The 27,592-nt window shown below is 43.6% G+C and overlaps 1 protein-coding gene across 2 annotated transcripts; it reads right to left on the bottom strand.

The window, feature by feature from the left end:
* Positions 1 to 1,041: 1,041 nt before the first annotated feature.
* IMMT (inner membrane mitochondrial protein) lies at positions 1,042 to 25,812 on the bottom strand. 2 transcript variants are annotated; one of them, XM_082194847.1, is made up of 15 exons: positions 25,655 to 25,811; positions 21,334 to 21,407; positions 20,421 to 20,607; positions 19,503 to 19,626; positions 17,768 to 17,899; positions 15,580 to 15,666; positions 13,861 to 13,997; positions 11,970 to 12,073; positions 11,523 to 11,658; positions 9,541 to 9,670; positions 8,091 to 8,105; positions 6,590 to 6,813; positions 5,515 to 5,646; positions 4,318 to 4,447; positions 1,042 to 2,020 (listed from the first exon to the last, which is right to left on the bottom strand). In XM_082194847.1, the coding sequence occupies exons 1-15, from the start codon at positions 25,694 to 25,696 to the stop codon at positions 1,413 to 1,415; spliced, it is 2,262 nt and encodes a 753-aa protein (XP_082050973.1). In that variant the 5' UTR covers positions 25,697 to 25,811; the 3' UTR covers positions 1,042 to 1,412. The 2 variants fall into 2 exon arrangements, with proteins under 2 accessions (XP_082050973.1, XP_082050974.1); XM_082194848.1 differs by lacking the exon at positions 8,091 to 8,105 and having other exon boundaries at positions 25,655 to 25,812.
* Positions 25,813 to 27,592: the final 1,780 nt, after the last annotated feature.

Below are 27,592 nucleotides of genomic sequence, written 5' to 3'. Positions count from 1 at the left end.
TGACCAAATCTAGTCCCACTTTCTCAGTGGCCAGTCTGTTGGTTATGAAAAGTCACAAACAAGACAAAGAGCACCTCCCAGCTTGTGTGTCCCAAGAACTGGATTTCAGAGGCATGTGGTCTCTGCTAAAGGAGGTAGTGCATAGCCATTATAGCCTTATCCTTAATGAATCCGTCTAATTTGATAACTTATATGTGCTGTGTGAAATAGTACATGTGTTCTCAATTTCCCACCGTTCAGCTTCGTAAGATGAAAAGGGTGGGGTAAAAATAAACTAGTCGACTTGCAACTTACGTGCATTTAATTTGCATGATCTTTACAAGCTTGGTGGCCAGCCACCAGCTGAAATCGCGTGAAGCTAACACTTGCAAGGTGCAAAAGCACTTTCCGCACTGGGATCTTACAGGAGTCTCCCAGCGCCCAGTAAGCAAGATCTTGGGGGGCGGGCGAGGTCTGCTCAGTGCATCAGCTTCAAAAATGTAGAGATGCTCACATGGGGGCAGTTCCAGGGTTGCTTTTGACTATATGTGATTTTGGTTATGCACATAGTTCCTGGAGTGTAACCCCTGTGCACTCTGCAAGTCAACTGTATTTTTTTCTACACCCAGTATAACCTCTATCATGCCTGTTTAAACAAAAAAAGAGCCTCTAATGTAACCTTTCCTTATTGGGGAGGTGCTAAAGAGCATCATTTGCACCATGCTCTGGCATGCTACTCTTAAAAGATGTATCTGACAAGTTATCCAAGAGCAACATTTACATTAGGTAGAAAAGAAATCAAAAGTTGCTGACCTTATCAGGAATCTTAATCCTTTCAACAAGGATTGACTACACACTTCAAAGTATCTATTCACAGTACTTTGTCCAGAAGTTGACATTTCCTGCACTCCTGAGAACTTCAGAATTCCCAGTCCCATTATCACATTCCATCTTATTAGGGTTGTAAGGAGTAGACCAACCCAGTAAACATTCTAAGAGCAACTATTTTCTTTCAGGATATTACTTATCTAAGCAGAAATGGGGGGGAGGAAAAGCAAGATGGTGGGTTTAACACCATTTATTTAAGTGCACCAAGTGGGTGAATCAGTAATAGAGGTTATAAACATTATTTTGGTTGGCTCACAAGCCTGATCAGTTACCTGGAAACATAAAATTTTGTTATGCAAGTTGCAAAAAAAACATTCCAGACATGATAAATGGCTGAGGGGGGGGAGGGGAGATACAAATGCAACCGGTGCTAAGTGAGAAGAAAACTAGAGACAGAACACCACGTCTTGCCAAGTGACATCACAACTCTGGTACGGTTTCCAAACCTCCTAGATCTATACCTTTGGTTTCCTCCCCGGCACTGTTAACGAATCTTGCATTTGTGTGGTTCTGGAGATACGGTAGCCTTGCATAGCTCATCTGCATCAGTCCACCTGAGTTGTTCCTAAACCCACAGCAGTGGCATAGGCAGTCAGGATATCCACCACTTGCTTTGCCTCTAGCGTCATCCGAGCTTCATTCAGCCAGTCCTGAGCCACTCTCCTGGATTCCCCTTTCAACTGATTGACAAACTTAGCTGCCAGCTCCAGGTCTCCATGTTCGATGCAATAGGATGCGTAAGAGAGCAACTTAAATGTGTCCAGGTCTTCGGGGCCTAGCTCAGAAGGCGGCTTCAGCTGCTGAGGGTGCATGAGGAGAAGGGATTGAAGGTAAGAGAGGAAGTATTGATACAAGCTGTTTCTCGTTTCGTCTATCAAGGCCACCCTCTTCGCCAGCTTTTCGACAGTGTGGAAGCGTGCCCTTAGTGCCTCTTCCGTGTACACTCCTCGACTGAGCGATTCCCGCGGAAGCGCAGCTGTTAAGGCCTGGGTGAACGTGTTGTCAGAACAGCTGGCCTGGATGGCTTCTACTGCACTCTCCAGGGGCTCGGTGGGGCAGTCTCCAGAAGCAGTTTTCATGCTTTGCTTCAGAGCTTCAACCGAAAGCCACAGCTGATGGGCTTTCCTGGCTTCCTCCTCAGCAACAGCATGGCCTGTAACATAAAATCCCACAGCGGCTTAACAGCAAGTCCACTTTTAAACAGTGATGAAGTGACTCATACATTAGCTCAAGAACCCCAACAGAAGTAACTTCGTAGGGTGAGATCAGTACAGTGGTACCTCGGGTTAAGTACTTAATTCATTCTGGAGGTCCGTTCTTAACCTGAAGCACCACTTTAGCTAATGGGGCCTCCCGCTGCTGTCACCGCTTCCGGAGCACAATTTCTGTTCTCATCCTGAAGCAAAGTTCTTAACCCGAGGTACTATTTCTGGGTTAGTGGAGTCTGTAACCTGAAGCGTATGTAACCTGAAGTGTATGTAACCCGAGGTACCACTGTACTTCAGTGCATGGCTCGGACAGAATGATGGCTTGCAACAGGATACACCTGAGCCAGTGACATCACAACTCAAATTTCATATCCCATGCGCTGCACCAGCTCTCAAATTAAAGTGGGCCTTAGTTTGCTTAAAGCTGTTTATGTATAGCAGGCTCCGCCAACCTGTCTGGCTGATGGGAGTTCTAGTCCAAAGCCTGGGGGAACCAGGTCGGCAAATCCTGCTGTGCAGACTGGTCATTTGGCAGCCTGCAGGAGCAAGCAAAGCATCTATTGAGATCTGGCCTTTCCAAGTTGACCTACGCACCATCCCGCCACATTCTGTCATAGAGGGAAAGTGTGCCTGAGCCTCTGCTGATTTGGGAAAGTGTGCCTGAGCCTCTGCTGAGGCTGGCAATTCTCTCTTTAGTGGCTGGAGATTACCGTATTTTTCGCCCTATAGGACACACTTTTCCCCCTCCAAAAATGAAGTGGAAATGTGTGTGCGTCCTATGGGGCGAATGCAGGCTTTCGCTGAAGCCTGGAGAGCGAGAGGGGTCAGTGCGCACCGACCCCTCTCGCTCTCCAGGCTTCAGGAAGCTATCTGCAAGCCTTGGGAGCCCGTGGGAGTTCCCGCCGGTCGCCCCAGGCTTGTGAATAGCAGCCTGCATCCCGAAGCCTGGGGCGCGCTAAGCGGCGAAAAACCGGTGCGCCCTATAGGGCGAAAAATACGGTAACTCTTGAGGCCTCCCCTAAATACATCACATATGATAAAAAAGAACCAGAGTTATCCAGATCTAGCATTTTCAGCTTGAGTGTATCACATCGTTGCAAAGTCCTTCAGCCCACTCCCAATTCACAAAGGGTCATGCCAGAATTTTGGTGTGGAGCAGACCCTCTGAAATTAGCAAGTTAGGTCCAATAAGGTCAGTGGTGTATTCAGTAAAATTCGTTCTGGAGGTCCATTCTTAACTTGAACTGTTCTTAACCTGAGGTACCACTTTAGCTAATGGGGGCCTCCTCCTGCTGCGCCGCCGTGCAATTTCTGCTCTCATCATCTGTAACATGAAGCATATATAACCCAAGGTACCACTGTGTATATTCTGAATTAAATAATTAAATGGTACTACCGTACCTAGGGTTACAGATGCTTCTGGTTACAGACTCCACTAACCCAGAAATAGTACCTCGGGTTAAGAACTTTGCTTCAGGATAAGAAAAGAAATTGCATGGCGGCGGCGCGGCGGGAGGCCCCATTAGCTAAAGTGCTTCAGGTTAAGAACAGTTTCAGGTTAAGAACGGACCTCCAGAACGAATTAAGTTCTTAACCTGAGGTACCACTGTAGTTGAATACCATCAGCAGCAGAGAGCTGCACATGAAGCAGAGGGAGATCACAATTTGTTCCCACAATCAGTGCAAGTGGTTGCATCTGCCTCTTTGTGTACAACAAAGGGTCAGCTACAGGGACTGCCTCTCACCATTCCAACCAACCATCCAGGTTCCAGGGCTTTGGCATGCTTGGAGCTAGTATGATAGATCAGGGTTAAAGGTAAAGGGTAAAGGGACCCCTGACCATTAGGTCCAGTCGTGGCCGACTCTGGGGTTGTGGAACTCATTTCGCTTTGCTGGCCAAGGGAGCTGGCGTACAGCTTCCGGGTCATGTGGCCAGTATGACTAAGCCGCTGCTGGCGAACCGGAGCAGCACACGGAAATGCCGTTTACCTTCCTGCCAGAGCGGTACCTATTTATCGACTTGCACTTTGACGTGCTTTCGAACTGCTAGGTTGGCAGGAGCAGGGACCGAGCAACGGGAGCTCACCCCATCACGGGGATTTGAACCGCCGACCTTCTGATCGGCAAGTCCTAGGCTCTGTGGTTTAACCCACAGCGCCACCTGCGTCCCTAGATCAGGGTTACTCAATCAGAAAATGAAATTAGCCAGACAGCACACGCCTGTCAGATTTCCCATACTCACTTTCAACGGCCTGCTCAATTCCCCTCAGCCTGGCATAGGCTGTGTTGATGTCCAGAGTGAAATTGTCAAGCTGTTCCTGAGTAAGGCGCTTATACTGCATTTCTTGTTCACTGAGTTTTTCCGACAAGTCCTGAAACCAAACCCAGTATCAAAATAAGCCTTCACGAACACTATCATCTTCCCAAGGCGAGTACACCACAGTGTTAGAAACTGAGATATGAAAGCTAGGAGCTAAACAGCACCTTTAACCTAGGTTATGGGCGCCACAATGGAGTGTCTAGGTGCACTCTTTTATAACAATACAAAGCTGAAAATGAATGAACTGCAGCTAAAATCTTATGTTCATTTTTCACATGGTCTAGTTCTCATTGTAAGACTGCAAAAAACATACTTCCACTGCCCCCCCCTTAATATTCTTATGAGGGTCCCTTCTCCAGTCTTCAGAGAGTGGCTGGAAGAGGAGGCAGAAAAAGGTCCTCTTTACTTCCATCAGTGGCAGTTTTCTGAAATTTTAAGTGCAGTACTGTGCCCGGAGCTCTGAAACTGCTCATTTTTAATGAAATTCCCTGTCGCAAAACACGCCTAGAACAATGGGAGCTTCAAACGCTGCTACACCAGCGATCATCTTCTTAAGAACCATTTCTAAAGATGTCAGATTTTTAGTGCCTATTTGAGCGGGGCAGTGTACTTTGTAGCATCAAAAAACCGTCTTTTTTCCATTAATATTTAAAATGATTTATGATAGAGCCTGTCCTGATGGAGAAAAGAAAAAGCCACACTACAACAAATAATTTTTGCCACCTTTGTGCCTGGAATCAGATTTAGGACATCGAGTATGTAATAAAACATATTGTCCCACATATACCGTACTTGGAATTAAATCATGTTTGCTGAGGTCAGCGGAAATAATTCCACAAATGCACAATCTTAAGCACTTACATAGAAACAACTTCAGCTTAGATCAATGGCACTTCTGCATTATCATGGCTGGGATCAAGATTTTAAGAAGGCAATAATAATAATAATATAACAATAATATTTATACCCCACCCATCTGGATGGGTTTCCCCAGTCACTCTGGGCGGCTTCCAACAAAAGATTAAAAAAGCATTAAAAAGGCAAGTCTTTTGAGACTAGTGAAGCAAAATGCTGCACTCAAAGCCAACGGACCCTTCACAATCATATCCCAAACCCCACCTGGTCAAATTGCAGCTTGAGTTCTTGCTCTTGGATTTTGAGCACATCTCTCAAGTGATCAGCGTGTGCAGCAGCTTGCCGGCGGAGCTGAGTCCTCATTTCAGTCTCCATTACTTCTCTGGCTTCGTCAACCTGCCAAAAAGTCACTAGCAGTCACCACTTTGTAGCCTATTAGGGGCCAATGTAATTAGCTGGTTTTACAAGAACAGATACCCACACCTGAGCCTCTGGACAAAGATGCAATTTTATCTAAGAAATGGGACCTATTCCCTAAGAGATCTACAAAACCCTGGTAAACAGTGCTGTGTCACGTAAACGAATACATTGCTGAACTTGTCGCTACAACAACCATTTTGAAATTTCTGACTGCCTTCCCCATCTTTAAAAAGAGCTAAGAGTGCTTTTGAAAGCAAAACAGGCTTTAAATGAATCTGTCCTCTGAAGTCTAATTTAAAAAGTTGCAAAAGGTAAAAAAGGTGTCTCATTGTGAATACGATGGGGAGGTTAAAGGGAGTGCATACAAAAAAACCTGTTGAGCACTTTCTTATGTTTCCTTCTTTTACAATAAAATGCAGGTACATTATTTTCTTAAAGGAGCAGCTTTTTCAGGATTTTTACAAGACTTATTAGTGACTGAAGACAGTTTAAGAAAGAGTTTTTAGATGGGTGCATGGTCATACTGGTTTGATGATGCACAGAGTATGGCCTTTTCCCATAAATTTATTTCTGAACAACCCGCATCACAGCAACCGCTTAGCTGTCTCAGTTGCTGCAGCCAGCTCCACTTATGAATTGGTCCAAATGCTTCCCTTGACTGTGTCTGCTGGTAGATGGATCTTGTGTCTAAGCTGGGTCCCTGGGCAGTGCAACTGAGTAACTGAAAGTATGTACTAAAACCCTATCAAGAACCAGATCCACAGTATACAAAGCTATACGGAGATCTGCTCATATTACTCAGCAGAATTAATGTTCTGTGTTCTTCCCTTTCAAACGACTAAAAATGTGTGTGGCAGCTGCATGCATACATGCACAGAGAATGTTCATGACAAGACTGAAAAATAAGCACAGTGCTTACCTTCTTTTCCTGTTCACTTTGGATTTCACTCTTATGACGTTCTAGTGCCTTTGCCACTGCTGACTCAAAAGCTTTTTTATCTTCCAGTTTCTGCTTTTCCAGGGCTGTCTCAATGTGCTGCTGTTCTCGGACTCTCAACTCCACCAGCTCCTTGTTGAGTTGGTCTATACGTCGGTGAGCATGAGCAATGAGAGAGTTCAAGTCGTCTGTTGTCAGCTTGCCAGCTGAAGAGAGAAGATGGTTAGATACAGCAAACTGTAAAAAGGACATCAGACCTTTATAATCTAATTATCTGAATGAGCAAAGCAGGTAATTTTAAACTGATGTGACTGGTCAAATATGACTGCTTATTCCCCTTGGTTCAGAACACAGGAACACATACTGTTCATTCAAAAGAAAGCTGCTGGGTATGAAACCCAAGAGGGGTTTCTGTGCTTTTCAAAGAAAATGTTCACCAAATTAAGCTTCTCTCGTTATAGTTCTTATACCTAGAAGCAGGACGTCATCTGTGCTGAGTCTAAAATTTCAGGATACCTTTTGGGGCCTGGGACTAGTATTAAATGAAAGGAGGAAAAAAGTGATGCCCACTGACCTAACCAGATAAAAGCAAAAATATACTTATTCAGGGATTTCTGAATGGTCTCATGGAGTCAACCAACTACCGTTAAAACAGTAATGTTAAGAAGTAAAAAGAGCCAAATGAAACACTGGAATAGCTGAAAAGAATACTGCAGCAAATATTTTGGGCTGAATATAAAGGATGAAGTCTGCCGGCAAAAGCATTCATGTTAAAACTGGTTTGATATTGGAGATTCTTACAACACACAAGTATCTAGTTTATCCTAAGCAAGACTCTCTCCAATGTCAGCTATAACTTAACTTTGAGAAGCATGAACCACCCGATGCATAGTATTTGTGTAGTATGTGCATGCGTGATATACAAGATGGGCATTTACTGCAACATGCTCCCTACTGGTCAGTTTGCTTAGTCTACAGAGGGGTTGGTGTAAGCAGAAACCTTTGGGGCTTTAATAGCTGACTCTTCAGCTATAGTAGATTTTCTCAAAGGGAATGAAGACTGGGCAGGCTGGGTCGTCCTCTTATATACCTGCTGGGATTCACAAGGCATCTGACCCTCACCTGAATCTCATAGCTCTCCTGTAGCTGCCTAACAGTGACCGTTTTTTACGTTCAGTCCTACATTCCAGCCATCTGTAAAACAGTCATCTGCAGACAGCTTAGGGTATATGTTTTTACTCATGTCACCATCACATATGACTAGAGGTGCACTGATGATTATCTACACTCACAGCCTTGTGACTGTCAAAACAGATCATCATCTTTTTAGTAGCACGCTAAACTAGAGCCTCTAGTTACTCTTAGAAGTAAAAATCCAAACAATTGATGCAACTTGGATACATGTACTTGCCATCCCATTCCCAAGAAGAAATGCACAAGGCACACAGCGTTTACAGAAAGCAGAAATGAGAAAAGAACTCACCGATATCAGTTATCTCTGCAAGAGAAAATGAAGGTTTGGAAAAATTAAAGCATGTCCACAGAAGCAGATCAACGAGCTGTTAGAAGCATGCAGGAGTGGAAGAGCACAGGTGCAAGCAGACAATTCAATCATTAATAAAGGATACACCTGAAAGTACAGCATGGACCTTCAAAAAAGGGACTTTCAAAAAAGGTATGCGGGTGGCGCTGTGATTAAACCACAGAGCCTAGGGCTTGCCGATCAGAAGGTCAGCGGTTCGAATCCCCGTGACGGGGTGAGCTCCCGTTGCTCGGTCCCTGCTCCTGTCAACCTAGCAGTTCAAAAGCACGTCAAGGTGCAAGTAGATAAATAGGTACCACTCCGGCGGGAAGGTAAAGGCATGTTTCCGTGCGCCGCTCTGGTTCGCCAGAAGCGGCTTAGTCATGCTGGCCACATGACTCGGAAGCTGTACGCCGGCTCCCTCCCTCCCTTTACCTTTACAGCATGGAATGGTTCATTTCATAAAACCATCTAGGCCATGCTGAAGTGTGGAGGCTTACAATGATCTAGGTCAATTACAGCCATTAATTGGAGAGGGCGAAGGGCGCCTGATGTCCCTCCCCAAAAAAGGTCTTCTGTCCTTCAGAAAAGCTTTATCAGACCCCACCAAACTCAAATAGCCCAGGTTTCATGCACTTTTTAAAAAGTGCAAACAGTGCTAGAGTGTGCATGCTGATATCCACCTTAAAAATATTATTGTACTCCCTTCTGAGAGGATACAACTTAGTGTCCCCAGTTCAGATAAACTGAGAGCACAGGCACACACTCCCTTCAAATAGAAGGGTTATTCAGCCATAGTTTATCTGTTATTCCTTTACCCTTTCTATTAAATACTTAGATGAGAGCAGAGTGAAGGAAACAAACTCTCATAACTACTGTTCCAACAACAATGTGTTCTATTTATTAAGGAAATGTACATCCTGTATTGTTTTTTTCTGTAAAACGATCAGACTTTATCTAGGTTAACAAACACACTTTTTCCTTTACTTCTAATTTGTGATTTTTAAATGCTTTTAGCTTTTCCCCATTTTAATTTTTAACCCTAACCCCCTCTGCTTATTAAAAGCTCAAATATATAAGGCAGCAAATGTTTTAGCCATGCCCAGTATATGTGTGACTGTGCACCAAGCCCTTAAGTTCCCAAACAAGGAAAACTATAATAAGCTGATCAAAGTGACAAGAGAGCCCTGCTTGCAAAGGAACAATCAAGAGCTCCCTTTAAGTTCCTAATTATTCCTTTGTAACTGTCTGTACCTGCCCCCACACCTGATATCACATATTATGTTAGGTGTGGTTTGTGAGGAATGGGCTCCTGGGCCAAATTGGGAAATCAATGAAAGTTTTATTTAGTGCTCTAAACTTTGGCGTACCAGTAGAGATGGTCAGGACCACAACTAAACATATTACTTACTTAGTCCCTTCCAACCAGACTGAACTTCTGGAGTAACACTATCAAGCTCTTTCTGAAATTCTTCTCTTGCTTTGGTTACAAGTTCATGGTACTGAGTTACTATTTTAGCTTCTGACTGGGCTGCTTGCACCTAAGGAATAAACAGAGAAAAGAAAAGAATTCTTAAGGCAGGCACTCCAAATATTTCTAGCTGGCAACACAATGAAGATTAAAAATGAAATAATAGTCTAATACTCATCCAAATTCATTAACCACTCTTTGCAGATACCAGAAGTCACTGCATTATATATTCAGCTGGAAATGAGGGCAAAGGTCTAACTGTACATACATGTAGTTAAAGCAGGGAGGGGTAGTTCATCTGAATGTACTTAATGTTCAGAGCAGAAACAAAATATTTGATATTTTCTAACTTGAAAGACCTAAACTAGGACAACTACATTTGCATTGCATACAGAATCTAATAAAAGAAAGGCAGAGGAATCACATTTCAACAGAAAGCCTATACAGGCAGACATGTTATCCCTCTTGAAGACAGAGGAGATAAGGAACAGGGACATTAAATTACTGCACAGCCCCTAACTGGTTCACTGGTTTAAACATTTTTACTCTGTTTGGTACATTACAAAAATCAGAACCAAAATGCTTTTTTAAAAAGTTACAAAATAAGAGCAGCTAAAACAAAATTGGCAGAAGTCTTGCCTGCATACTTTGGCAGTGAAAATACAAGGAAATCCAAAATTAGCCACATTTTCCCATTTCATCAGAACCAGGAAACAATGATTAACTGGCTTCTGAACAAGCCAGGATATTCAACTAAGGTTTATTATTAGCTTCTTCCAAAGCTGGTAACCATAGTTTTCCAATTTGGGTGAATGGGGGGGTTACGGTTAATTAGAGGCTTCGTACTTGTTTGGTGCAGAGGAAGGAGCAAAGCGGCTCCATGCACAGGCAAAAGGCTTGTGCTGTTCTCAGCTTAATAAACAGATTACCCGAACAAGCTTACTAAGTTAAATCACAAAGAGCAGTTCTAAAAAGAGATGTAGTCTCTCCAGTTCCCAGAAGCTTAAGAGAGACATGCACAGAGAGCTACTGTGCCAGATCACAACTGGTTACTAATACTTCATTAGCAACCAGCTGTAAAAGCCACAGACCACAACATTGATTTTGAAATATCTTAAGGAGAGTGACAAAGAGCTGAGCTTTTTGTAACTCCCAATTTATCCAGATAACTCCCAGGTAACTCCCAATTTATCCAGAAGTTTAATTCCAAGGCACCACACATTCAAGTGAAATTGCATATATATGAAATATAATTGAAAAATTCTGCAAACACCCTGTTCTGCCCCCCCCACGCCCCTTTTGGAGTCGCTTCCAAATTTGGCGCAATACGTGTGTGCACAGTTGCGCACATATTGAACATGCGTAAATGGGAGGTTGCCTGTACTCAAAAAGATTCCCTGAATCTTAGGCTCGAGGTCAAGAAAAAGCAGCATAGTGCCATCTCTGAGTATAGCCGTGCCTTTATGTGCTGTACCCAATGATTTTTTTCTGGGGGGGACACATACCCCTAAACATTTTGTGAATCTAAGTTTGGCCTCATTGAGGGGCAGTATTTCAGTATGAGTAGGAAAATGAGAGTACCCCAAACATTTTTTTGGGGGGGGGGAGCACTGGCTGTACCCAATGACTATCATTGCCTCAAGCCCTGTACAACTCATATCACAGATTCTGCCAACGTAAAAAAGTCATAAGACTTTTTCACCACTCTCTACTTCCTTATGGTTCAAATACAACAGTTTAGAAGATGTGGTTGGTTCTCAGATGCTCCGGTATCCCAAAGACAATCTCACAAGTACTTAAGTGCTCTGTTATATTCATAATGTGAATAAACATACAACTGGAAATCATATTCATAAGCATCCAACTGGATAGTCATAAGCATCCAATTGGAAATCATTAAAGCTAATTTGGCCAAAGTTTACCTTTTTGACCACATTGTCCAGATCAACAATCATATGACGAAGGTTCTCTTCTGCAGCTTGGATGTGAGGCTTGGCCCCAGGAATCTGAGACTTCTTGGCACCATCAATCACTTCCTTCGTTTTCTCCAATTCTTCTCTAAACAGAATCAGAAGCCACCAATTAGCTATATTAATATTCACTGTCTGTTAAAAGAAAAACGTGAAATATAAAATCTGTCAGTCCATGGCATGTTTGGGAGTGATTTTGGGGTGAGGGCTGAGCCTACCATTCCTAACCACTGAACAGCAAGCTTGATGTCTGCATAAAAAGCTATTTTTCGTGCGTAGCCCCATATTAGGCTCTATTAGTCACATTTAAACATTTTATTATTATTTTTATCATCTTAATTTCATAAAATCCCATTGTTTGCTTTCTACCGGATTACTGCTGAAGCTAAGAACTCTTACTTGGCTTTTAAAAGGACATCTGCAGCTTCATCCACAGCTCTTCTACGATCCTTCAATGCTTCCTCCAACGTCCTCCACTGAGTTGCCTTTTTATCACTTGGAACCTAGCAAAATGCACAATCGTCCTCAATTTCTCAGGTTTCTAACTGCTTGTTAAGAAATCAGCACACACTTACACAAGTTGCCAAAAATCTATCAGATGCCTCCTCAGCTGATAAATTCTACACGTTTACAAAGAACATGGAAAATGATTAGAGTAGTTTGCCATCAAATTTGTTGTGCAACATGTATTTTTAAAAACGTTTCTCTACAGAAGCAGAAAATAAGTCTGCATGATGTAACACAAGCAGCAGAAAAGGAAGATCAGACCTACATCATGCTCTGATGAAGCAGTATATACAGAAACAGGTAACTCCATCCATCCAGCAGTGAGTAAAAATTTCCAGTTATCATGAGAGTCACCTTCTCAGATATAGTTGAAGAAACCAAGTACAGTGGTACCTTGGTTTGCAACCACTTTGGATTACAACCACGTCAAACCCGGAAGTGTGTGTCCCTTTTTTTGGATTACAGCCCTTTTTTAAAAAAAATTACAACCCATTTTTTTGGGAGGCCCCATTGGTGAAAGCGCACCTTGGGTTACAACCTATTTTGGTTTACAACCAGACCTCCGGAACAGATTATGGTTGTAAACCAAGGCACCACTATATGAAAATATCAAAATGAAACCACATAATCCTATGACAGACAGCAGGGCTTAACTAGCACCCACATCCATTAATGGCTGAGACCAATCATTCTGGCTAGGACACTAGGTCATGTCTGCAACTGTGATGGATCCAGACCTCCCCATCTTCCTCTCTCTCAAAGAACATCATATTCTCATCATATGAGACATGCTGCTCATCTGCAGATGGTGCTGAGGTCTTGTCAGAGAAGTTGCACTAAAGCAAATAAGAGTGAGAGTCCTGAGGTTGAACGTTCTTAATGTCCCACAGGTACTGTGCAGGTTTTCCAAAAACCCTTCAATGGAAGGTAATCATGGAGGCACTTGAGGCAAAGTCAGACTGGAGGCTGGGATCAGCACCAGGTGGAAGGCCATTATACTGAGTAAAAGCTAGTATTAATCAAGGTAAATAAAGACACAAATACAGTATTAAGAACTACCCATAACATCAGTCCTTGGAACCAAAATAACGAGGGGATCCTCAAGTGTTGATGACAGAAGATACCCAGGATTGTCAGACAGTGGACACAGGAAGGAGGGGAGCATGGGTGATTGTAGCAGCATGGATAATAGGAATCCTGCCAGTAAACAACTTGACACCTATCTATAGGTATCTATCAAGAAAAGCCTTCTCTTGGCAACAGTTGTCCCATGGAGAAACATCATAGTAACAGCAAAGTAGGGTTGATTCCTTCAGGCCTGATCGCTGCAATAAATAAGGGCTTCCTGACAGTCATGTTCCTAATCCCATGAAGGGCGAGTGGTATCGTAAAGCGAATGACAGGTCTCTTGTGAGCAATCTTGGCAAAGAGGGGTCAGATCTCATCCAGCCGTTTACTCATTGCACAACTACACTTGGGTCAGAGGAAAAGGAAAGCTGGATGAAGCCTGCATACAGATCATACTCAATTCCAAAACTCTGGATGACTTATCCTGGCAGACTCATACAGATCTTAAATAACACACACACACACACACACACACACACACACACACACACAGTTCTTTTTTGTGTGAAGTCCTGGCAAAATTCCTTTCCTATATTACAAATAATTGTGACAACAATGACATTTACCTCACTTTCCTATTAGAAAGCCAAGTAGCTTTGGATTTATTTAATTATAAGTCACATTTTAAAGTAATTAATTAAGCAAACACACACACCTCAGAATTATCCATAGCCTCTCTTAACTTCTGGGCATGAAGATTGACAGCCTGCACAGCAGCCTCCTGGAGTGTAATCGCATGCACAGTTGCACGAGCAGTGCCATTCAAAGCACTTTCCAAGGTCGCTGCAAGAGCTGGTGAGAGAAGAAGTAAAACAATTTGGCTTGTCCACTTCTCACCTTGCATAGCAGAGTTTTGTATTTCTTTCTTCCCATATGCGTCTGGTCCATGCCACTGGCTCAGATTATGGCAGCGAGGGTGCTTTTGGGGGCAAACTACCACCAGTTTGTGGGATTTGCACTGGCTGCCCAATCTGCTACTAAGCCAAGTTCAAGATGCTGGAGCTAACATATAATTTACTGTATTTTCTTGATTAAATTTATTTACAACCCTTCATCTGAAGATCACAGGGTGGCTTACAGCATAAAAATGCAAAATCAAAATTAAAGAAACAAACTCCCACACTTTGAAAAAGGCCACAGATTTTTTAATCAGATAAAGGCCTAGTTATAGAGGAACATTTCTGCCTAGCACCTAATGTAATGAAACCAGTAGGCAAGTCTCCCTGGCAAGAGCATTGTACAAATGGGAAGCCACCACAGGAAAGGCCCGTTCACATATTGCCACCCTCCAGACCTCTCATGGAGCAGGCACATGAAGAAGGGGCTGAGATTATGATCACAGGGTCTGGGTTGGTTCATATGGGGAAAGGTAGTTTATGTATTACAGTGGTACCTCAGTTCTCAAATGAAATCTGTTCCAGAAGACTGTTTGGCTTCTGAAACATTCGGAAAATGAGGCATGGCTTCTCATTGGCTGCAAGAGGTTCTTGCACTCAGCAGAAGCCACATCACATGTTCAGGTTCCGAAAAGCATTTGAAAACGGAAGCATTTACTTCTGGGTTTTTTGGTGTTTGAGAACTAAAACGTATGACAACGGAGGCATTCGGGAACTGAGGTTCTACTGTATAGTCCTAAGCCACACATATAGCCATGTACAGCTAAGGACTAGGTTACTTAAGAGACCAGGTTATTCCTATATACCCAGGTCATTGCAGTCTGCAGGAGAACTTCTCCCACAAGTTCCAAAAATACGATAAACCCACTCCACAGCAATTTGGATAAGAGCTTTCAGTGCAGCTGCTCCTATTACGTGGAACAGCATTCTTTTTGAGATATGACATGTGCCCACTATCTGCACTTTCCAGAAACAATTGAAGACATTTTTGCTTTGATGGGCTTTCAAATGAAAGACCTGGGGGACCTGGGGAAAAGCATTACTGCACATAGCCTAAGCTGCGAGTGAATATAAGGTGTGAAACTGTAAAACAGGTTCCACTGCTTACATGGCATAGCAGGTAAGGCCGGGAATTGAATAATTTGTAAATCTATACACTAAAATAAGTTACAGTTACATTCTGGGAGGGCAGAAAAATGGTTAGAGACGCTTCCGCTCCAAAGCAAAATGCTTAAAACTACTGCAACTCAGACATTCTTCATAGGATTTTTCTGAAAATGTGGGCAAAGTATATCCCTCCCCAGGTAGATCATTTTCATGCCAAGACAAACCTGACAGGGCAAAGTGAAATTTTATGAAAACAGCTTTCAGTGATAGAATGCTTCAAAAAAACTGGCCACCTTTATTACACAGCTACTCTTGCAGCTGAAAAGCAAGCCGAACTTGAAACTGCCAAGGTATAGTGTTTGCCTACATACCAGAAACCTTTGCTTGTTCCTCTTTATCTTGCTTTGCAAGACGAGCAGCAACTTCATCAGCTGGCCTCTCTTTTACACGTTTTTCACCTAGATATAAAGGTTTGCATTTTAATAAAACACTGAAAACTAAAACCAGGACTGATATAAGTTTGTTCACAAGGCAGCTATTTCACTGTTAAGAAACAGCCGAGAGGTCAGTGTTCTAGAAGTGTATTTTGCCAACAAACTGATCCCTTGGCTGGACATGCTCCATGATTAAACCAATCCACCTACTGTATTTTTCGCTCCATAAGATGCACTTTTTCCTTCCTAAAAAGTAAGGGGAAATGTGTGCGCGTCTTATGAAGACGGGAGGCTCTGCTCAGCGCTCCCTTTAAGGAGCTGCGTGGCGCGTGTGTGCGGCTATTGGGGGCTTTTCCTCGAGGAGGGAGAAGAGCTGCTTTAAAGGGAGTGCGGCGCTTGGGGGAGCCTTCATCCCCCTGCCCGGGAGAGGCTGCGCGCAGCCATCCCGTAAGCCAGCACAGCAAGCGGGATTGCTGCACCGTGACCCCGCTTGCTGTTCTGGCTTCTGGGATTCTGAATTTTTTTCTTCTTGTTGTTTTCCTCCTCCGAAAACTAGGTGCGTCTTATGGTCTGGTGAATCTTATAGAGCGAAAAATACGGTAGCAATAATGAATTCAGAAAGGTGACAATGCGCTCAGCCAGGACATTACATTCAGAAATCAGCGAGAACTTAACACTACAACGTAACCACCCATGTTCCATATTTCTGTTCTCCTTCTAACAAGTGTACAGTGGTACCTCGCAAGACGAACGCCTCGCAAGACGGAAAACCCGCTAGACGAAAGGGTTTTCCGTTTTGGAGGCGCTTCGCAAGACGAATTTCCCTATGGGCTTGCTTCGCAAGACGACAGCCCATAGGGAAATATCTGGGACAGTGGGGAAGTGCAGCGTGTCTTCCCCACTGTCCTCGGACCTCCTCCGAAGCCGGGCGGTGGGGCGGGAACGCCTCCTCCCGCCGCCGCCGGGCTTTGGAACGATGCTCCGAAGCAGGGCGGCGGGGCGGGAACACCTTCTGAAGGCGGGCGGGGGGCGAAAGTCTTTGTCCCCCCTGCCTGCCTTCCCAGGGGCTTTTAAATCGCCCCGGACAGCGGAGAAGTCCTCCGCCGTCCCGGGGCGATTTTAAAATGCCGCCCGCCAACATTTTAAGATCGCCCGGACAGCGGAGAAGTCCTCCGCTGTCCCGGGGTTTTTTAAAATGCTGGGGGTGGGAAGAAAAGCCCTTGTCCCCCCCCCCCCAGCCTTCAGAAGAGGTCCGGGGACAGACTGTCCCCGGACCTGGTCTGAAGGCGGTTTCCCTAGGAACGCATTAATTGATTTTCAATGCATTCCTATGGGAAACCGTGCATCGCAAGACGAAAAACTCGCAAGACGAAGAGACTTGCGGAACGAATTAATTTCGTCTTGCGAGGCACCACTGTAATACAAAGAGCCCCAGCCTTCCTCTCTAGCTTCGAAAATGGGGTCATCTCTGCACCAATTCAGACCTTTGAAGGGTTGCTCTAACAAAAGAGAAAATCCCTGCCCACTTCAAGGTAGAGGGGTATATTGAGACTGCCCATTTTGGTGGTGGGTTTTCCTCTGGCCCCAGAAGGCAAACTGGACCTGAGTGTGGTGGGCAGCCAAGATACTGAGGACACCTTGGTTAGTTAATGCCCAAAATGATTGCCTGTTCCCATCTCCAAGATATGGACCTGAGAAGAAACTGTCTTCAATATCTCATGGAGGCACAGCATGAGGAAGTCACCTGTGCTTTCAACTCTACAGTCATTTCCTGACCTGGGAGTAAGCTTTATTGGGCAAAGAAAAATTACTTTCTTCCAGAGAAACATGTACTGTATTAAGATTGTTTGAAGGGCAGGAGGAAGGTACTTATAACAGAGATTCTGGCAAGGCTATTGAAGCCAATCAAAATGTCTGGATCCCTGGTGAATTCTATCATCACTAACAAATATATTCTCTTTTCCTTCCTTCATGTATCTTAATTAAAATTTGATACAGCCACAGAGGGAACAATGGAACAAACAAAGGGATTCATCAGAACTTAACTCTAGTTTTGCAAAGTTCTTTTCTTTCAGGATTTCAAAAGTAAATAGGCCGGGAGTTTGCAAAAAGAACCAAACAATACCTAGGTCAGGAGGTTTGTGTTTTCCTTCAAGAGGCGCATGACTTTTGCTCTGTTCTGTCTCCTGCATGCCTGGAGCTGGAACAGAAACAGCTTCACCTGTTGCTGAAATTATCTGAGCCGCTTCTGAACATGCTGTAATTATCCACATGCAAACAGAAATTAAAACCATGGCAAAATTTTTATAAACTGACATGCCATCTGAATGGAGTAACTTTTGAAAAAAGAAAAAGGGAAACGATTTGAAGATTCTAAACCTCTTTTATTTGGTCCTTGCTCTTCTTTCTTGAGGTTTTTGAAAAACTTTATTCAGAAACACAGTTTGTGTGATTCAAACGGCAACACCAATAAACAAAAAAATAACAAGAACTATATGACAACCCAGAAAACATAATATTCTCTGCCATTGCAGGTATAATAAAGAAGAAGGAATCCATCAGTATCGTATTCATCAGACAAAGATGTGTAAGGAATATGCAAGCATGAGATGGTCGTACCATCCTGGACACTCCAATCATTAATTATTTTTCCAAAATGTGTCATGTGGTGCTGAGATCATCCTTGTACTATCAGGCTTATTTGCATGAAAAATAAAAATTTTCATTCTGCAAAAAAGACATCCCATTCTACTTGCCCTTCAAATATGTGGATTTGATGTCTAAGCTTCCCAGTGTCTATTTTCCAAAGTTCACTATACCCAAGAACTACAGTGGGGGATCTACTTCACTCCCACAGTTATGTTATCACAAGTCTGGCTGCAACAGGTATGAATATCAAATCTGCAAGTACTATAATAATAATAATAATAATAAATTTTATTTATATCCCGCCCTCCCCAGCCAAAGCCGGGCTCAGGGCGGCTAACAACAATCAAATAATCACACACCCACAGATAAAACAATGAAAAAGGATTATTTTTTCTGTTTCAACAGTTGTTTGTCCAGTTACAATGCTTAGTATCTCATCGCGAAATCTTTCTAGCCGCGGGCATTTCCAACTCAAATGAAGAAAAATGCCATGCTGACCACAACCCTTCCAATTTTGCCAAGCACGTGTCAATCTCACCAGGCTATAACCAGATTGGCTGGGCATAAATTAAAAGTGAATGTCCAAATTAAGTGGCTTATTTCTCTCTCAATTGTTCCATAAGTGGATGGTGGTGATAAAGGAATCCCTACACCAGTACTGTACAGGCCTCCTTTTCTATACTGAGTCAATACTGTAGAAGGATGGATTATTTAATACAGGTGTCAAGAAGAACCGCCTGCTGAAAACGTTTTTGTTTCAGTGTGCTTATCCAGACTGATGATTTGGTTACATGTTTCATTGTGTTTTTAGAAGTTTTTAATGCTCTTACAATGTTTTATGTGGGGTTTTTTAAAATTGTATTTTTATTGCAGATGTTGGCCATCTTGGCTTCTTTTGGCGGAAGGGTGAGATATAAAATTTAGTAATTTAGATTGCCAAGCTTTCTGCACCATATGAACACAACGCAGAATTTTGCAACTGTATGTGAGTTTTTGGAAGGAAAGGTTGCAAAGGAACATTCTTTAATCCTGCAGCCAATCAGAAGCTGCACTTTGGTTTTCAAACGTTTTGGAAGTTGAACGGACTTCCGAAACGGATTCCGTTTGACTTCCAAGGTATGACTGTAGTTTCAAGTTCCAAAACATAAATTGCTCATAAACAAGTCAGCCCTATCCTGCATATTTTTATAAGGTCCATAGCTATATCTTACCTTCTTTTTTCTCACTAGCAGCTGAAGGTTCCTCTGTTTTACTCTTTGCAATTTTGGCAGCAGGTTGTTTAGATTCTTTCATTACCTCTGTTACAGAGGAGATTTTCAATGGACCCGACTGTATCTGTGAGTAGGGGGGAAAATCTCAGTGAATTGCATACTATGAAGAATGCCTGTAAGACAGATATACCACTTAAATATGCAAAACTCCTAGACTGGGGTGGATAACTTGTGGCCTTCCGGACATTGCAGAATTACAACTCCCATCAATCCCACCCTGCGCAAGATGGAAGAAGCAGTTTGGGGCAGTGTAAGAAAAGCAGCAGAAGAGAAACAACATTTCAAAGTGACAACATATCCCAAGGCTAGATTATCTCTTTCAGTGCGCAGCATGTCAACACACTGAAAGGTCATGTGCACATGTGAAGGCACTCACAAAGGGCACTCATTGTCAACACGAGACTACAAGGGGAACAGAAGGCACTTGGTGAAATCCTGTCTTCTCTGAAACTAATAAGCAAGCACTCTCTCAGAACTGGAATCTGACAATTCGCCAGTTTATCCCAATGAAAACGTGTATAATGCTATAAAGTGTGGCAGTTAACCAATATATTTTGATAGGAGTAAAAGAATCAGGAATAGAAGTGTGCAAATGCAGCTTTAAACAGCATACATTTTAAGTAAAATGGCAGTATATCTTCATAACCCATGCAATCACAGCCTCTTTCAGTATACCCATGAAAAGCTTACAACAATAACTCTGACCCCAGCAGTTGAATCACAGTTATGAACCTGAGGACAGTGAATAGGATATCCAACTTTCTAATCAATTAGGTTTCTCAGTGTGCAAAATTTAAAGCACAACTTAAGAATTGGAAAAATGGCAGGTGTGTTATTAAAGCAAAGATAGAAACTTACTGGCTTCTTTGGTGTTGGAATACTAAAAGAAGGACCCAGTACCATGTCAAAGACGTTGCTGGAATAAGGGATGGTCTTCTCTACATTTTCTCTGAAGCGTGGATCATACTTAGCATATAAAATAGTTCCACCTACTCCTCCACCAACAAACAAAACACTGGCTCCTATGATTTTGCCTGCAGAGACACTGTTTAAAAAGAAAGTCCATGCTGATATACAACAATAAATTTATAGTACAAGTCAGAAAGCATCAAGGATTACAGATGTTCAGTACCTAGAGCTACAGCTGTCTAATATTTTCTAAGCCAATTAAAATAATGTTGGCTCTTTAATTAAGGAGGCTGAAGCAGGATATGCAGAAAGGGATTTAATACAAGACACTAAAATAGGCAGGATAGTTGTAAATAAGACGAAGATCTTATTACAGTTTCCATTCCATTACACCACCCAGAGATTCTTTGATAAAGGGAGGTATATAAATTGAATAAATAAATAAATAAAATAGTAATGTTTAGCCTTGTACATTTAATAAGCCCAAGGGCTTTCTCTAACACCTTGGGCTCCTTTGGGAGGAAGAACAGGATATAAATAAAGGGAATTAAAATAATAATGGTATAGTAGCCAGCCACTGTCAAGGCACCATCAGGGCAGAAACCACACAGCTCTGCAGTCTAGCTACCACACATAAATTCTTTTCACACATTCACACAGCTGGTGACATGATGTGCAGAATGGGCTTGGCTGATCTATGTGGAGGAGGCACAATTATGTGGCAAAAGACTGTCTCACACTTGTTCACTTTTTTTGACTCAATGAACAAAAAAAATGTTTTGCTAAGCACTGGTTTATCTAGCAAAAGGAATACCCCACTGAGGATTTATTTAAAAAATAAATAAATTATGGCTCTACCGACCCAGATTCTCCAGATGTAGCATATCCACGACCCAGACGTAATGGACGGACTGAACTTCTCCCACACAGACAAGTCTAAAGGAAAAAGAAGAAACTTGTGGTTAACAATGTCTCCATTCAAACCCATTCCACGTAGCTCAAAAAGAATCACGGAATCATTGTTCTGTTGCGACGGCTTTGCTTTTTGTTAAGAGGAGACTTGCAAATAACATTATCTCATTATCCCTTCTGTCAACACATACCCATACAGAAAATTTGTGGCCCACTCTGAAGGAACGCCAACCATTAACGTTATTGTTATTTAATAAAACTACCATGTCTGGTCATCTGGAAGCCGTTTTTATTTGCCACAGGTAACCAAGCAAGTGACTACTGATACAGTTGCATTAATACACTTAAGCAAACTGAGTGGCGTATTTTTCTAACTAACTCCATTGCAAGATCATGAAATATTGTAACCTCAGATCCAGACATGCTAACTGAAAATTATCCAAAGCAGATTACCTTTTATCCCTCATTCCACGATCTTAAAAAGCTTACAAACCTTATTTACTATTGAGAGGAAATCTTGCAATCATGATATAACACTATCTCATTTCAAGAGGTCTCTTTCAAAACGATTGATAAATTGAGTCACTCTGAACAGTATTGGTATCAGTTTACAGAACCTAAATTGACACACACACAAAGTTTGCAGGGTTGTGGGTTGTAAATATTGGCATCTAAATATTAATAGCAATATTAAATTCAGTCAGACACAGGTTAGTTTTAAAACTTAATTAGCTAAAAACTGCAACAACTTACTGAAATTAGAATTCCCCTCACTGAACTACTGCAATGTTATATAGAATATTCACACGTACCTGTGATATTCTGGCAATCACTTTTAATATACCAATCTAAAAAGGTTTGCCACTAACAAGCATATATCTTTCTGTGGGGAAAAAACTTTTAAAAAAAATAATCCCCACAGTACAGTAATACTGCTTTAAAAGTGTTGGTATAACTCTGGTTTTCCACAGGAAGAACAGATGCCCAAAACCTTCATTAAAACCATATGTGAAGTTAGGAAATAGAAAACTCTGGAAGTCTGTTTTCCATGCCACACCCTAGCTCAGGAGTTTCCATCAATTGAAAACATAACTTTGAAAATGCCAAACAGATTGGCATCTAGAATTTGAACACCCACGCTCAAAAGGTCAGAATTGGCATACAGTTGTGAGACTTCAATGGCTTCAAAATAGTCACACAATAAAGTATTTGGTCAATTTGCGTGAAGGCTTTTACTCTGCATGCTAAGCTCTGTTGTTTAGTAGCTTGTATTTTCCAGCCCAATGTACCCCAAGGGTGCCCCAGAAACCTAGAATACAGAAATGCAATAATCTCACTTTACAATTCATTCGGTTATATGCAACTGGCTGCACTAGTGCACAGGCCTGAACTTCTCTCTCTGCTGAACTGTACAAATGATTAGAGACCAGATGGTAAGATTATCTTGTAATTGAACAGCAAGAGCAAAACATATGAAAGTTACTTATGGTGCTTAAAAACATATTTTGAGAACCGTATTTTTCGCCCTATAGGACGCACCTAGATTTGGGGGGGGAGAGAAATAAAGGGGGGAATTATTCCCCCCCCCCGGTGCGGGGTGGGGGAAGCCCGAGCTTCCCCCGACCCCAGAACAAGCAGTTCTCCGCAAGCCGTGGGTGCCCAGCGTGAAGTCGCACCGGGCTCCCATGGCTTGCGGAGAGCTGCGCAAAGCATGCTCTGGGAGCATGCTGGGCTGGGGGAGGAGGATGCCCGAGCTTCCCCCGACCCCAGCCCCCAGAACGGGTCCCAGAAGCTGCGCACGAAGCTTGCGGGGCTGGGGAAGCCCGCCGCCAGCCTCCAAACCACGTCGGGAGACAGCGGGATGGCGCACTGTGCCTCCCCGCTGTCCCCTGAGCTTGTGGGGCTGGCGGTGGGGCTCTCCAGGCTTTAGCGAAAGCCTGCATTCGCCCCATAGGACGCACACACATTTCCCCTTCATTTTTGGAGGGGGAAAAGTGCGTCCTATAGGGCAAAAAATACTGTACTTTCTAGAGGTCAGAAAATTCAACAAACATTTAACTTTTAACTTGAGTTACACCAAAGTATGTATAAACTGGCTATGTTTTACAGTACAATCCCATGCATATTTATTCAGACGCAAGACCCATTATGCTCAATGGGGCTCACTGCTACTAAGCGCATATAGGATTACAGCCTTGGTCATAGTCCCAGACATTTTCACAGCTGTCTCTTTGAATTTCCCTTTTTGCCTTCTTTCTAAATAAATCAAAAAGAACAACTCCGTAATAAGCAATCTGGGGCTCCATTCCAACTTCATTTTCGAGTTCCTTTTCTAACAGGATTCACAAAAAGAACACTTTAAGAACACCCACCAAAGCTCTTGCTTCACTCATCTAAACATCAGAACTCAGTGGGCAGGAATAAACGAACAAGTGAGGCTCTTCAATTGAGGCACCCTGACTGCTTGATGCGAGCACCACATTGTCCATTTTTAGAATGTTAGAAACAGGGCTGATTTCAGTGGGTGTTCTTATGGCAAGGTCTTTTATCGGCATAATCCTACATATGTTTACTCAGCAGTTAATGACACTATACTCAGCAGGGCTTACATCTTGGAAAGTTTTAAGTATGACATTGTGTCTTTTTTCACTACCACTTTAAGCTGTTCTTTTTGATGCATGTTTTTTCATGTGCTTTTCCCCTTTTAATATAGGTACGCTGTTTTATTGTTCACCATTATCTTAAAGCTTATAAGGTGCTCTAGATTCACATTACCGCAAAAATGTGTGTGTGTGTGATCTTATAATGATCCAGTGTCATCTTTACTGGTTACCAATTTGTCTCTGGGCTCAATTCAAAGTGCAATTATTATTAACTTTTGAAGGCATAAGTCTAGGACCAGTTTAGTTCAACAATCACCTCATCAGAAAGGAAACTCCCCAGGCATTAAGATATACCTCTGAGGCCCTGCTCCGAGTCCCCCACAAACATTAGAAATGTGGTGGGTGTGCACAAGAAAATTTTGGGGTTTTGTTTTGTTTTTGCCGTTATGCTGTCCAGAATCTAGAACCTACCCTGACAGAAGTTTATCTGGCCCAACTGCTGCACACTTTCCAGCAAGACTTTGTTTCAACAGGCATTTTTGGATGCTGCTTCTTAAATGATAAACACGGGCTGTTTGCATTGTATATTTTATCATTGAAAGCCACCTTGAGTTCCATGATAGAAATGGTAGGTATACCTGATTGCAAAAAAATAATTTTAAGCTTTGAAGAAAAACCCAGCAAGTATGAAGCTCCAACACCACTACACTTTCCAAAACTGTTACTAGTTAATTAGAATAGTAGTTTCAAGGTCTCTAAATGGATAATGACAGAAGAAGGTGGGGCAACCAGGCCTTGCTCTGCAACTAGGCTCAGCCCTAGAATCTCTTTTTGACACTGTGGCCTGCAAAACAAACAAGCATCTCAAGAGTAAGTGGATAATGTTTTCTGCCACCACAGCCTGTATATGAGGAAGCAGACTTTCCAGCACACTTCTCGCCACAGATATTAAACAGTGTAATCTTTAGGACACAGAATAATTAAAGCAAGGTCATGTCCTTCTACCAGCTATGAGCAGGGACTTGCCGGCTTTAAAAAAAAAAAATGGATCAGCGCTGCTTGCCAAAGGACACACCCCTAGTTCGCTGCTTCACGTGAAAACCCCAAGAAGTGGTGAGGGAAAACCATGGAGCCCGAGGCCCTCTTTCTGGGTTTAGAGGTGACATCCAAGGAGCCTACAAGACCCAGCAGCCCTCTCTCCGGTTGCGACCCTACGGCAACTGGGAGCGCCCATCCACAGCACCGCCTCTGCACGCGAACACGCGTTCTCACGAGCGTTTCATAGACTCCGGCTTCGCTCTCTTCCGCCCGCCTCTGAGGCAATGAAGAACTACGAAAGCCCTGGTTAGACTTGCAGCCACGTATCTAGCTAGAGATACGGGTAGAAATATGTAGAGACAGACACAAGCGTCCCGCAGTGCATGATGGGAAATGTAGTTTTGAATTTATTCATGAAAATAAGACAAACCACGCGAGTCGTCCCGGCTGCCGACGCCCCTGGCTGCCCCCCACCCCAATATGGGCAGCCAATGGGCTCCCTCGCGGGTCTTCCCTCCTCCTCACGGGCCAGGCGCGGGCTCATGGGCGCCCTTCGCCTCCGTCACGCGCGCGAGGAGGCTCCCGCCGCCCGTTCCTTTTCCCCCCTCACGCCTTTCTCCTTCCCCTCACCTGAGCCGCTGTGCTCCCCGCGCGGTGACAGGCCCGCAGCATGACGCCGGTTCGCTGAGGGAGCCGCTCGACGGAAAGCGGCGGCAAAGCGAGCCTCGGGCCTTACGCTGCGTGCGTGCTTGCGCGCATGCGCGTCTGTCTCCTCCCCGCCCCGCTTTGCGCGCAACCGCCCTGAGGCCGGGCGCCTGAAGAGGCGGGGCTTGCGGCTCACCAATCCGGACGGAGGGGGCGGGCGAGCGGGGCGCGAGGGAGCGCTTCTTGCCGCGGCGGCCAATCAGAAGGCGAGCCGCCATCAGCCCGCCTACCTAGGCAGCATATAGAGCAACAATGGTAGAGTAGGCGCAGCCTTTCGTTGTCTGTGTGTTTCTGGGTCCTTAGGAAAAAAAGAGGCCGTGTTATTTCTTTCTCCTGCTGCTGGACGGGGGCGGTGGCTGCTGGTTATGGGGAAGTTTGCCAGTATTTTAAGAAAGACGCTTGATAGCTCAGTCGGTAGAGCATGGGAATCGTAATATCAGGGTGATGGGTTCGATTGCTGCATTGCAGAGGTTGGGCTATAGATGTCCTTTGTGGTCCTTTCCAACTTTGCAACTAGTGAACTGCCCTTTCAGGGTGTGTGTTTTTCTGCAATCGAGCGGTATAACATCAAATATTGTACATAAATACATAAACTTTTAACATCAAATCGCTAACATCAAATCGCCAGCCCATACACAGTGTGGGGAAAAGTTACTCCATCTCACAACAAATTTGTATTTCTTGTATTTCATAAAATGTATACATAATTGTAAAAAGTCAACAATAGCAGCAACCTCAAAGTGGTTTACAAAAATATAAAGCTACGAAATCGGGGTGGGGGGTGGGGGTGGGATCCAGTACTTTAAAACATTCAAAGTGTTAAAATACGTAAAACAGATTAAAATTCAGACCAGCACTTCTTTTTTGGGGTGTGTGAAGAATACTATCTAGGTACAGAATACAGTCATACCTCGGGTTGAATGTGCTTCAGGTTGAGCACTTTTGGGTTGCGCTCCGCGGCAACCCGGAAGTAACAGAGTGCATTACTTCTGGGTTTCGCCGCTTGCGCATGCGCAGACGCTCAAAATCATGTCACGCGCGGAAGCGGCAAAGCGCGGCGCATGCAGACACGCCATTGCGTCTTACGTTCCATTCAGGATGCGAACGGCGCTCCAGAACGGATCCCGTTCGCATCCCGAGGTACCATTGTAGCTGCCGGCAGTGACACCTCAACACCTTCCACATGTTAGGAAGGCTATGGGCATTCCAACATGACATAACAGAGTCTCAAATAAAGATATGCTCTCCCAAGGCCCCATTCCCAGCATGTTCACACTATATCAGGGGTATCTAAGCTGGCTTGGTCATGTCCACAAAACGGAAGATGGCAGGATCCCCAAGGATGTGCTCTATGGGATACCGGGCCCGTTGGCAGACAAACTCTGCGTTACATATATTTCTGCAAATTCTGCCAACGCCAACCCTGCCAGGTGGGAATCGCTTACTGATGACCACAGCACCTGGAGACAGGCAGTCAGGTTGAGTATCCACAGTACAGTGGTACCTCAGGTTAAGTACTTAATTCATTCCGGAGGTCCGTTCTTAACCTGAAACTGTTCTTAACCTGAAGCACCACTTTAGCTAATGGGGCCTCCTGCTGCTGCCGCGCCGCTGGAGCACGATTTCTGTTCTCATCCTGAAGCAAAGTTCTTAACCTGAGGTAATATTTCTGGGTTAGCGGAGTCTGTAACCTGAAGCGTATGTACCCGAAGCGTATGTAACCTGAGGTACCACTGTAGTGAGCAGGTGACAAATGTCCGCTGGGAGAAATGCAGAGAGAAGAAATGCCATAGTACACCTGTATCAGCACAACCGGATGCCTTCCTCTGCCCCATCTGCAACAAAAGGTAAAGGAAAAGGTAC

This window comes from Podarcis vaucheri (assembly GCF_965113315.1).
Source record: "Podarcis vaucheri genome assembly, chromosome: 13".
NCBI lineage: Eukaryota > Metazoa > Chordata > Lepidosauria > Squamata > Lacertidae > Podarcis > Podarcis vaucheri.
Note: the sequence above shows the minus strand (reverse complement) of the source record. Positions and strands in the feature narration are given on the sequence as shown.